The sequence below is a fragment of the Typopeltis vanoorti genome, chromosome 19 (genome assembly GCF_054136105.1).
Source record: "Typopeltis vanoorti isolate ZY-2024b chromosome 19, IOZ_Tvanoo_1.0, whole genome shotgun sequence".
Classification (NCBI taxonomy): domain Eukaryota; kingdom Metazoa; phylum Arthropoda; class Arachnida; order Uropygi; family Thelyphonidae; genus Typopeltis; species Typopeltis vanoorti.
Genome location: NC_143567.1, coordinates 11080983 through 11093380, shown reverse-complemented (window position 1 = coordinate 11093380; position 12398 = coordinate 11080983). Strand labels below are relative to the sequence as shown.

At 35.0% G+C, this 12398-nt stretch overlaps 1 protein-coding gene across 1 annotated transcript in view; it reads left to right on the top strand.

Moving 5' to 3' along the window:
- Positions 1-12398, top strand: part of LOC150095851 (protein strawberry notch homolog 1-like) — a 527670-nt gene that overhangs the window by 97962 nt on the left and 417310 nt on the right. Inside the window, exon 4 of the mRNA XM_090409548.1 lies at positions 7985-8075. Within this exon, the coding sequence (XP_090265674.1) occupies positions 7985-8075 (91 nt within the window). The remainder of the gene's footprint in view (positions 1-7984; positions 8076-12398) is intronic.

The following is a 12398-nucleotide window of genomic DNA, read 5'->3' as shown; positions in this document are numbered from 1 at the left end:
CCAGATTACGGTGGAAAAGGAAAAGAACAATTGTTTACGGTTCCTAGAAACCTTAGTTAAACACCTTCCTAATGGTACACTTTCCTTCACTGTATATAGAAAACTCACACATACAGGCAGATACATTCACAAACTCTCTCCCACCACCACCCTGTTCAACAATATGGCATTATTAAAACTCCAACCAAGAGAGCCCACAATCTTAGTTCCAGTGAAACCACCCTTACAATTGAGCTTGACCACATACACAACACTTTCCTCTCCAATGGTTACAGCAATCACAGTATTAAAAAAATAATCAGTTCCTCCCCCATTCCCCAGTCTTCTCTTCAGAAAGAGTTTAGAAATGCAATCACCATACCCTACATCCATGGCACATTAGAAAAAAAAAGCCAAGATTTAAAAAAAGTGCAACCTACACACAGCATTTAAGCCCCCACCACATACTTGCTACCCTTAACCGTTATACAAAAGATCAGCTCCCTCCTCTCATTGCCTCGTCATCGAATTCCGGCCATCTACCCTCAAGGGGTGTACAGGATATGATAGTACTACATGAAAAATTTATATCATTACTAACTTCCTATCTACAATTTTCCTCCAAATCAGTCTGTTACTTGTCAAGACTCCAACATTATCAGATCTTATATTTCTATCATCTCAGGCACTTTGTACCGTATCAATCCACCTATATCTTGGTCTTCCTCTGGATCGTTTTGCTGCAAACCTGGCAGAGAACACTTGTTTTGCTAATCTTTCTTCACCCATTCTGAGATTATTGACGATACCACCTGAGATTAGCTCTGCTAATGCATTCCTGGATTCTGACAATGTCAAGTTCTTTCCTAATATGCTCATTTGTAATATAATATTGCCATTGATGTTCGTCCCCCTAATCTTTCTCAGGACTCTCATATCTGCAATCTCTAGCCTTTGGTCAAGTGTTTTGCTTCTGACCCAGCTCTTAGATCTATAAGTTAAAACTGGTTTGAACACTGTTTGAACAGCTGATCTAGTGGTCCCACTAATTTCTCTCTTATTCCATATGAATTTATTCAACTGACTTCCTACATTACAGCTTTGTTGATTCTCTTTCTATTTCCATATTTAATTAACTATCTTCACTACAAACCGTGCCTAAGTAGCTGAAATGTTTCACTTGTTCCACAGGTTCTCCATTCACAACATAGTTCACATTTTCAGTGATTCTGCTTATTTTCATTGTCTTTGTCTTCTTATTGCTAACCTTCACACCATATCAATTACAACAGTTATTCAATTTAGTCAGGGAATCTTGCAGATTTGTAGCAGATTTATTTAGAAGTATAACATCATCTGCATAAAGCAAAGAGCTGACATTAACCTCTCCAATTTTGATATCAGGTTTAATACCACTTTCCTTCATAATGTGATCCATATAGATAATGTACATCCTTGTCTGACCACAGATTTAACATCAAACCATCTTCCTGTACTTACTTCAATTCTAATAACTTCTCTCTTGGCACCTTGTCATATGCCTTTTCCAGATCGACAAAACTTAAATACAGATCATTGTTATATTCCCATGATTTCTCCACTGTTTGTTGTAAAGTGAAGATCTGTTCCTGACAGCCTCTATTTGTCCTGAATCCAGCTTGTTCTTCACTAAGCTTTTCTTCCACAATTCTTCTCAACCGTTTCTCAAGTATACTTGCATAAATCTTACCAGGAACACTCAGTAGGAAATACCTCTGTAATTCTCACATTCAGTTTTATTTCCCTTTTTATATATGTGTACTATGAGAGCTGTACTTCAATCAACGGGAATTTGTCCCTCTGTGAATCCTTCTGAACTATGCAGTGCAGCCACTGTAAGACTTTTATACCGCCATACTTCAGCATTTCTGGTTGAATATCATCTACTTCCGCCGCCTTTCCACATTTCAAGTCATGGCTTTTTCTACTTCAAGTATGGATATGTATTCCTGACTGTATGCCTGGGGTGCTTAAGGGTCAAAGCTATATAACTGAGAGGAGACCTCCACATAGCCTTTAAAGAAATGCGGAGAACCGACCAGGGCTTCTGACCTAATGTCCAATCCTCACCTTCTCGTGGTGCACCCTGTTAGGTATCTACCTGGATACTGAACGAACGAGTATGGGCTGGAAATTTGGGATTTAGCCGACCAAATTGTATTCTTATTGGTTAAACAAAAATAAAAAATGATGGTACGACATGACAAAATTTCATGCTGGCTGGGGTGTCACCCGGTTAAACAAGGCCCCTGTTGCTTACGCCAGAGAACCAGGGCGAACAGCGAAAAGTCAGCTACTGGAACAAATCTGAAAACAAACCTCAACTCAACATCACCAGAGTTAAAGATTGGTACTATCAACATAAGAAGCCTAAATGGCTTCGTATGTTGATAGTACCGATATTATGGAGCTATCAACTTCATATGTTGATAGCTCCATAATAGTCACCCCTATTATGGAGCTAGCTGAGGAATTAGATAAGTACCAGATCGACCTAATAGGGGTGACTGAAACAAAAAAGCCAAAAACTGGTGAGATCTTTCTGAGCAATAAATACAAAATGTTATATTCAGGCAATTACAATTAAGGAAAAGAAGGAGTAGCCATAGTATTCAATACAAAATATGAGGCTAATCTTCTTGAATGGCAGTCAGTCTCAAGTAGAGTAATGTGGGCAAATATGAGAATGAGAAACTGGACAATGAGACTTATTTTTACCTATGGTCCCACAGAAGGTTCTACTAAGATAGAAGTGGAGGAATTTTTTGAGGCTCTAGAGAAAGCTACTGACACAATTAAAAAGGAAAAGTTGGTCCTTGTTGGGTATCTAAATAGCAGAGTAGGAAATGATTGTGAGACATAAAAAAATATTTTGGGAAAATTTGGAGAAAAGAGCAAAGCTAATAATAATGGCAAATATCTGTTGGATTTCTGCTCAGGACATGGACTGGTTATTACTAACACCATGTTCCAACATAAAAATGTGGACAAAATCACAATGGAGAGAAGAGGCAAGGAATAAGAAAAGTCTCATTGACTATGTTATTGATGATAGTGATGTTTTCTCCCTGGTGCAGGACACCAGAGTGTACAGAGGATTTGAAATTGGAAGTGATCACTATTTAGTCTTGAGCAGGATAATATTGAATTTCATATTGAAAAGAATAACATGTAAGAAAGTTTTAAAGCGAATAAAAGTTGAGCAGCTCTCAGATGTGAACTGTAGACTAAAATACACAAAGATTATTGAAGAAAAAATGAAAGAGTTTGAGAACAGGAATCAAACCTTGGAGATTCAGTGGCAAACTAAAGAAAACATTGATTGATTCTGCCAGAGAGGCATGTCGTGAGGTTGCCTGCAAAGATAAAAAAAAATCAGAACTCCCTGGTGGACACATGAAGTTAAAGAGGCAGTGAAGGAAAAGAAGAAATCATATCAAAAGTTCCTGTCAAATAAGTCAGTTTGTGCTCTTAGAGAATACAGAGATAAATGCAAGAATGCTAAATACTGTGTAAAACTAACTAAACAGAAGTCATGGGAGGACTTAGGCAAGAATATAGAAAATAAATATCAAGAAGGTGGCAAAATATTCTGGAGGTTGTTGATATAAAAGGAGTTAGAGATGATAAAGGTGACATGAAAACGGGAGAAAAAGATATCCTTGAGGTATGGAGTAATTACTTTGAAAAACTGCTAAATGAAACAAGCATTAATGACAGCACAGTGTTAAAAAAACATGACCAGGCATACAGTCAGGAATACATATCCATACTTGAAGTAGAAAAAGCCATCAAAGGCTTGAAATGTGGAAAGGCAGCTGGAGTAGATGATATTCGACCAGAAATGCTGATGTATGGTGGTATAAGAGTCTTACAGTGGCACACTGCATAGTTCAGAAAGCCTGGACATAGGGACGAATTCCCAATGATTGGAGTAGAGCTCTCATAGTACCCATATATAAAAAAGGGAAATAAAACTGAATGTGAGAATTACAGAGGTATTTCCCTACTGAGTGTTCCTGGCAAGATCTATGCAAGTATACTTGAGAAACGGTTGAGAAGAATTGTGGAAGAAAAGCTTGGTGAAGAACAAGCTGCATTCAGGCGAAACAGAGGCTGTCAGGATGAGATCTTCACTTTATGACAAATAGTCAAGAAAGCATGTTAATATAACAAAGATCTGTATTTAAGTTTTGTCGATATTCATTATTTCAATACGCTGCAGTTGTCAATTGGGCATTATATCAAGCAATACTTAGTCTCTTTTTGAGTTGTAAGTCATCAGTTAGAATTGAAGGAAGTACAGGAAGATGGTTTAATGATAAATCTGATGTGAGACAAGGATGTACATTATCCCCTCTGTTATTCATTATCTATATGGATCACATTATGAAGGAAATTTATATTAATCATGATATAATAAAATTGGAGATGTTAATGTCAGCTCTTTGCTTTATGCGGATGATGTTATACTTCTAAATAAATCTTCTACAAGTCTGCAAGATTCTCTGACTAAATTGAATAGCTGTTGTAATAGGTATTGTATGAAGATCAGCAATAAAAAGACAAATACAATGAAAATAGGCAGAATCATTGAAAATGTCAACTGTGTTGTGAATGGAGAACCTGTGGAACAAGTAAAACATTTCAGCTACTTATTCAAGATTTTTACTATAGATAGTAAATTAAATATAGAAATAGACAACAGAATCAGCAAAGCTGGTATGGTGGGAAGTCAACTGAATAAATTCATATGGAATAAGAAAGAAATTAGTCGGAACACTAAATTAGCTGTATACAAGACAGTGTTCAAACCAGTTTTAACTTATGGATCGGAGAGCTGGGTCATAAGTAAAACACTTGACCAACGACTAGAGACGTCAGATATGAGAGTCCTGAGAAAGATTAGGGGCATGAACAGATGGCATCAATGGTAATATCATATTAAAATCGAGGATATTAGGAAAGAACTTGACATTGTCAGCATCCAGGAATGCATTAGCAGAGCTAATCTCAGGTGGTATGGTTACTTAAACAGAATGTGTGAGGAAAGATTAGCAAAAGAAGGGTTCTCTGCCAAGTTGGCAGGAAAGCGACCCAGAGGAAAACCAAGATATAGGTGGATTGATACGGTACAAAGTGCTTTAGACGATAGAAATATAAGATCTGATATTGTTGGAGTCTTGACAAGTAACAGACTGATTTGGAGGAAAATTGTAGATAGGAAGTTAGCGATGATGTAATTTTTTTCATATAGTAATATCATATCCTATACACCCCTTGAGGGTACATGGCAGATTAAATAAAGTATAAATCTAAATAAGTATAAATAGTATTTGAATTCTTGTTTAAAAAAAAAAAAAGCATATGATCTATTTAGATATTGACTTGATGCAAAAAATCCTTTTTCTGAGGTCTGTATTTATATATTGTAGTGTTATAGGAAATTTAACAGATTTAAAATTCAATTATTTTTTTACAAGGATGGTCTGAAAAGTTCTCATCCTCGACCATAGATGGCAACACTATCGGCAAGATTTTTTTTTTTCTACGTTGGTACATCTGTCATAAGCATCCATGTGAAATTGCAAGTCAGTCTATCAAGTAGTTTGTTTTATACAGCTGTCTGAAGCAAAAGTGTTGTCTGTATCCCTTGAAATGGATGAACTTGAGTATCGTATAGTGCAGGTATAAAATTCTTTGTAAAAGAAGGCTTAATGCCAAAAGAAATTCATTTGAAGTTCATAAACATTTATGGTACTCTTCTCCTTCGTTTTCGACAATTAAGAAATGGGCTGCCACGTTTAAACGTGGGCATACCAGCCTTGAAGATGATCCACGTGAAGGACGTCCAAAATGTGTAACAACACCGGAAATCATTGATGAAGTGCACAATGGTATTGGATGACCGGCAAGTCAAAGTGCCTGAAAGTGCTGAGATTATAGGCATTTCATTTCAAAAGAACATGTAGGATATATTTTGCAATAAAAATTGCAAATGAAAAAGCCTTGTGCAAGATGGGTGCCACACTTGCTCAGAGCAGATCAAAAACGCACTCGCATGAAAATCTCTGAACAGTGCTTGGAAAATTTTAACAAGAATAAAACTGATTTTGGTGGTAGATTTATTACTATGGATAAGACTTGGATTCACCAGAATCCAAACAGTTGTCAGAAGCCTGTTCAGTGCCAAATTAGACAAGTTGGTTCTATCAGCAGGAAAGGTCATGACATCGGTGTTTTGGGATGCTAAAGGCATTTTGTTTATTAATTATCTTGAAAAGGGTAAAACAATAACCCAGGAATATTATTCCGATCTTTTAACAAACTAGATGCAAAAATTCATGAGAAAAGACCCGGTTTGCAGAAGGAAAAAATCATCTTTCATCAGGACAATGCACCTGCCCACAAAGGTGTTTTGGCAATGGGAAAATTAAGTGTTCTGCACCATGAATTGTTGGAACATCCACCCTATTCCCCAGATTTGGCTCCCTCTGACTTCTATCTCTTCTCAAAACTAAAATTCTTTCTTGCTGGTCAGTGTTTTTCTTCAAATGAAGAGGTGATTGTAGCTATAGAGGGGTATTTTGCAGATCTTATTGAGAACCACTATAGAGAGACGGGATAATGGTGCTGGAGCATCACTGAAATAAGTGTATGAGTCTTAAGTGAGATTATGCTGAAAAATAAAATTAATTTTGAAATTATAAATTCTTTTTTTCATTGTTCAATATGTTCAATTTTAATTATTTTTACTTTAAAATTTTTCAATTTTAAATCTCATTGTTTGGGATCCTTAAATTGGTGATAATATTTCAATGCCTCCAGCTAGAGTCTCGAAGTATGGCCCTGGATGTGAGGAGTAGATTTGTTACATTGAGAATGCGGTTGAATGGAACACATTACCAGAATATGTCGTTAAGGCAGGGAGTGTTAAGAATTTTAAGATTCAGTTTGATAAATATGTTGTCAGTTGAATGAATTCCTCCCTCTACAATGAGTTTGCTGACTCCATGGTGGGTATAATAATACATTGTGTCCAAGAGCTATGGATGAGCTACATTTTTACTTTTATATGATAAAATTTCATGACTACAGCAGAATGTATGCATATATTTATTGTTGGCATACTAATAAATTATATTACACAAAAAATGTGTTAAAAATTTCATTCAAATTAAATTGAAATACATTTTTGGAAAAATGTTACAAATTTCATAAAAACTTAGTTAAGGAATTAATATACAGTGCTTTTAGAAAACTATGCAGAGAGAGAGATATATATTTCAGTATGGAATATGTCCGTCCCAAACTGTGGTGCCGCTCTGACAGTATCATATTATGCTTAGCACTAAGTGATTCAGGAGTTCTTGAGGCAAACTAGCCCCAAGGAAACAAGGATAAGGCCATGTTTGTTTTCTAGAGGAGAGATTTCGAGCAGCAATGCATCTCTGTATTGTGTCCCAAATGTGTCTGTGGGGTTGAAATGTAGGAGCATGCTGGCCACTCGATTTGATTAATATCGCCTGTCTCCCGAAGTATCTTCACTGCTCGTGTACAATGAGGTGTGGCATTGTCATCCATAAAAATGAATTCTTTGCCTACTGCACCATGGAACAATCGAACATGACGTTGTTGAACTTCATTGCAATATCATTCACCAGTCATAATCTCTTTTTTCTAGCACTTGTGTCCATTAAGCATAAGGCCTCCCAGCACTGCCGTGTCTATCCCTTCCAAGGACATTCTGTGGCAACAGTGACTTCATGCCTCTGATAAGCAAGGCAGTAGCATTTCACTGAGCATTTAGTCAGCTTCCTCTTAAGATTATTTAGTAAGATTAGATTATAATGGCATCACAATCTGATGTAATATATTATGCAGTCCGATATAATATATTAGACTACATTGTCTATTATCTAATATAAATCCTGTACATTTTCATGTTGCAATTTAATATTTTCAGCCTTTGGCACCTACCCCTGTAGAAGAGCCAGAGGAGGAGGAGGAAGAACTGGGCCATGCAGAAACATATGCTGAGTATATGCCTTCTAAGTGTAAGACTTTTTGTAATTGTTTTAAATATTGGTTAATTTCATAATGATAAGTTTATTTTATTATGATTCTGCACAGAGGCAAAACAAAGTTAAGGAGCTAAAAAAAGAAACTTAATTTGGAGACTTACATATTTGTTTTGTGAGTTTGGAGTTGGACTATAAAAAGATGATGATCACCTGCTACAAATCTTCTCTCTTTCATGATAGAAGAGTGGAGAAATTACTAACCTGTTTTTTGTGACTACCATCCACCAGACTAGATGAAAAAATTCGTGAGAAAAGACCTGCTTTGCAGAAGAAAAAACTTCTTTCATTAGGACATTGCACCATTAAAATCATTTTCCAAAACTCATCAACAATCATCATCATCAACAAATTCCTGCTATGTACCCTCAAGGGGTGTACAGGATATGATAGTACTACATGAAAAAAATTACATCGTTACTAACTTCCTATCTACAATTTTCCTCCAAATCAGTCTGTTACTTGTCAAGACTCAAACATTATCAGATCTTATATTTCTCTCGTCTAAGGCACTTTGTACCATATCAATCCACCTATATCTTGGTCTTCCTCTGGGTCGTTTTCCTGCTAACCTAGCAGAGAACACTTATTTTGCTTATCTTTCTTCACCCATTCTGTTTAAGTGACCATACCACCTAAGATTAGCTCTGCTAACGCAATCCTGGATGCTGACAATGTCAAGTTCTTTCCTAATATCCTCGTTTTTAATATGATATAGCCATTGATGCCATCTGTTCATGCCTCTAATCTTTCTCAGGACTCTCATATCTGCGGGCTCTAGTCTTTGGTCAAGTGTTTTACTTCTGGTCCAGCTCTCAGATCCATAAGTGAAAACTGGTTTGAACACTGTCTTGTATACAGCGAATTTAGTGTTCCGACTAATTTCTCTCTTATTCCATATGAATTTATTCAATTGACTTCCTACCATACCAGCTTTGTTGATTCCGTTGTCTATTTCCATATATAATTTACCATCTTCACTAAAAATCGTGCCTAAGTAGCTGAAATGTTTTACTTGTTCCACAGGTTCTCCATTCACAACACAGTTGACATTTTCAATGATTCTTCCTATTTTCATTGTCTTTGTCTTTTTATTGCTGACCTTCATACCATATCTATTACAACAGTTATTCAATTTAGTCAGAGAATCTTGCAGACTTGTAGTGGATTTATTTAGAAGTATTAGAAGTATAACATCATCCGCATAAAGCAAAGAGATGACATTAACATCTCCAATTTTGATATCATTTTCCAAAACTTGAAGTCAATTTTTTTTTAGAATCAAAATTGAAAACTGAAAATATGGAAATTAAAATTTTCATATATTAAATTTCCATATTTTTTAATATAATTGATAGTCCTTAAACTCCTTTTGTAGCTTATTATTTTAAGAGTTCTGATTATATTTTTACTGATTTTATATTTTCTGATATCATTTCATCAAAAATTTTAAAGCAAACATGAAGATTCTCCAAAGGTATGTCAAAAATTATCCTTTTCATATAATTTCTTTTTCAGTACATGTTTAAAATACATATCATTCATGTCTTAATTTAACCACACTAAAAAGCCAATGGTTTAATACAAGGAATACTCCTTTAGAAAATAAGCAAATGGGCTATAAGTACTGATGTCTACTTAGAAGAGTAGCATGAAAAAAAATTTCAGAAAAAATAATACCTGAAATAACGATGGTAACAGAGAAGATGAAAAGTGGAAAGGCATGTGGAAATGATAATATCACAACAGAAATACTAAAGACAACTAAGAAAATCACTGATAATAAATTGCAAATGACCTTTAATGTTCTAGCAACTGAAAAGATACTCAGACAATGAAAAGAGGCAATGAAAATCATAATTCCAAAGAAAGGAGATCTTATCAGATATGAAAACTGGAGGAGAATTTAATCTACTATCAGTAGCTGCAAAAATGTTTTGTAAAATGTTGATAAATAGGATTACAAGTAATATAGAAAAGATGTTAAAGCATGAACAAGTTGCATTTATTTGTTCATGCTTTAATGTCTTTTCTATATTACTTGTAATCCTATTTACTTGTTTAATAGAGAGTACTATACATTACATTTCTACCTTAAAGAATATCACTAAACGAAGCATAGAATTTAGAAGCTCACAATATCATTTGCCAAAGAATGTGACAGTATGGACAGAAAAAACATTAAACATAATTATTAGATGCTATGAAATTCCTGACATATATATGAATAATAAGTCAAATGGAACAAGGAGGTAAAAGCTGTATTATTGCACAACAAAACATCAGAATTGTGATTGGTGTGAGACAGGGATGAATAATGTCTAGTTTACTGTTTAGCGTATTGATTAGATTGTAAGAAAAATTATAGGCATAAGAAAAAGAATTAAATTGAATCATATGTCACAGCTGGAAGATCTAAATTATGCAGACAATTTAGTTTTGATTCAAATTAAAGTTGCCAAGAAATTATATTCTATTGTAATAAATTGTAATAAAGGTTGAAACCCGTTGGGGTAATGACCCTTTCCTTAATGCATAATACTATTCCTCTCCAGAAGGAAGTGTGTGCTTTGCATTATAGGATACCGAGCAAATAATGTGAAGTCAACCACAAGTTATCTGGTTGTGAATGCTTCATGCACATACTTTCTTTGATTACACTTGAATAAAGGGTTAAAAAATATAATATATTGGCAAGTTAATTTGCTCTGTAATCAAGTGAAAAAACTTTCTATAGTTTTGATATCATCAAAATACTGAAATTCAAGCAAAATCAGAAGCATTATATAAAACAGCTGAAAAGGTTGGTCTTAACATAAATATAACTAAAACAAAACTTAAATTGAACAGTAAATGAAAATCAATCAAAATGCAGAAGCAGAACTTGAAGAATTTTATGTAACCTGGAGTTAATGTTGATACTAAAGATGGAACTAACGGGGATATAATGCAAAGATTGACAAAACCAAACCCTGCTTTCAGAAAGTTGAATAATATATGGAAATCATCCAAATATTATAATAAAACCAAAATAAAGATCTTCAATAGTGATGTAAAGGTTGTATTATTATTATTATTATATGGATCAGAGACATAGCAACTGACCAAAAAACAGGAAGCTAAAATAAACAGTTTTCAAACAAAATGTTTGTGTAAAATATTAAAAATATTTTGTCCCCAACATATAACAAACAACTTATAATATAAACTGACTAAGCAAAAATGTATCACTGAAATAAAAAAAAATAAAAGAAATTTAAAAAATCCTTTTGACTCTCCATTTAGCTGAGACAATGGCCTCACGTTGGGAGAGGGGGGAAAAAATTTTTTTAAATTTCTAACCCAACTCGGATCCTAAGTTACAATTGTTGGGATAATAAAAAAAAAAAAAAAAAATGTTTTACTAATAAACATCATAACTAATGTTTCTACTATCTCGTAGGTAGTAGAATTCGGACTCCATAGAAAGACTCATCGCAGGCCGGGGGGGGGTTGAACACTCTCAGACCACAATATATACCTTGCCTCGAATGCATTCAATGTTGGAGGCACTCACCACCCACTCTTTCATTGCATTTCCCTCACATTAACCACCTGCCAAGCAGAAAAATCTCCTTTTCACTTTTATTCATGTGATCTTTATACAGTTTCCAGATATGATATCTCGTTCTTGCATTACTCATTATCCTATGTAATATTTCCCTATATATCTATTTAATAGGCTCCTCTCACCAACTTAAGTCTCAATCATATCACCTGGAGAGGTGGTCTGCCAAGCTCTGATGACCACATCCCTTAATTTATCCTCACACTCAGTATCCCAGAGTCCTGCGAGACATTAGTTTATTCACCTCTGCACTCTCTCTCCAATGTGTTTCCTTATCACCAGTATAGCCAGTGACTAGATGCACACAGAAATCCAAGTGAAGCCTAATTAATGCCTTATGCACTAATTAGTGGAATCATCACCTTATCCATACATGTCAGCATTCTTTGCATTATAGCAGAAGTTTTATGAATTACCTTTACAACTTTCACTATGTGTCTTCCGAACTTCCTTTTCCTATCCACCAAGATCCTCAGATTCCATGCCTCCTTTACCTCCTGAAGCAAAGTCCAGTATGGTAAACCTCATTCCATCTTCTCTGGCTAAACTGCATAACTTTATTCTTAGCAACACTGAAATGACATCCTCATTCTTCAGCCCAAATCAGGCTTCCTCACATTGCCCTTTCTAATTTAGCATCATGAGCAAACAACTGAATGTCTCCCATGAGCCTATATCACTGGTATCTAAGT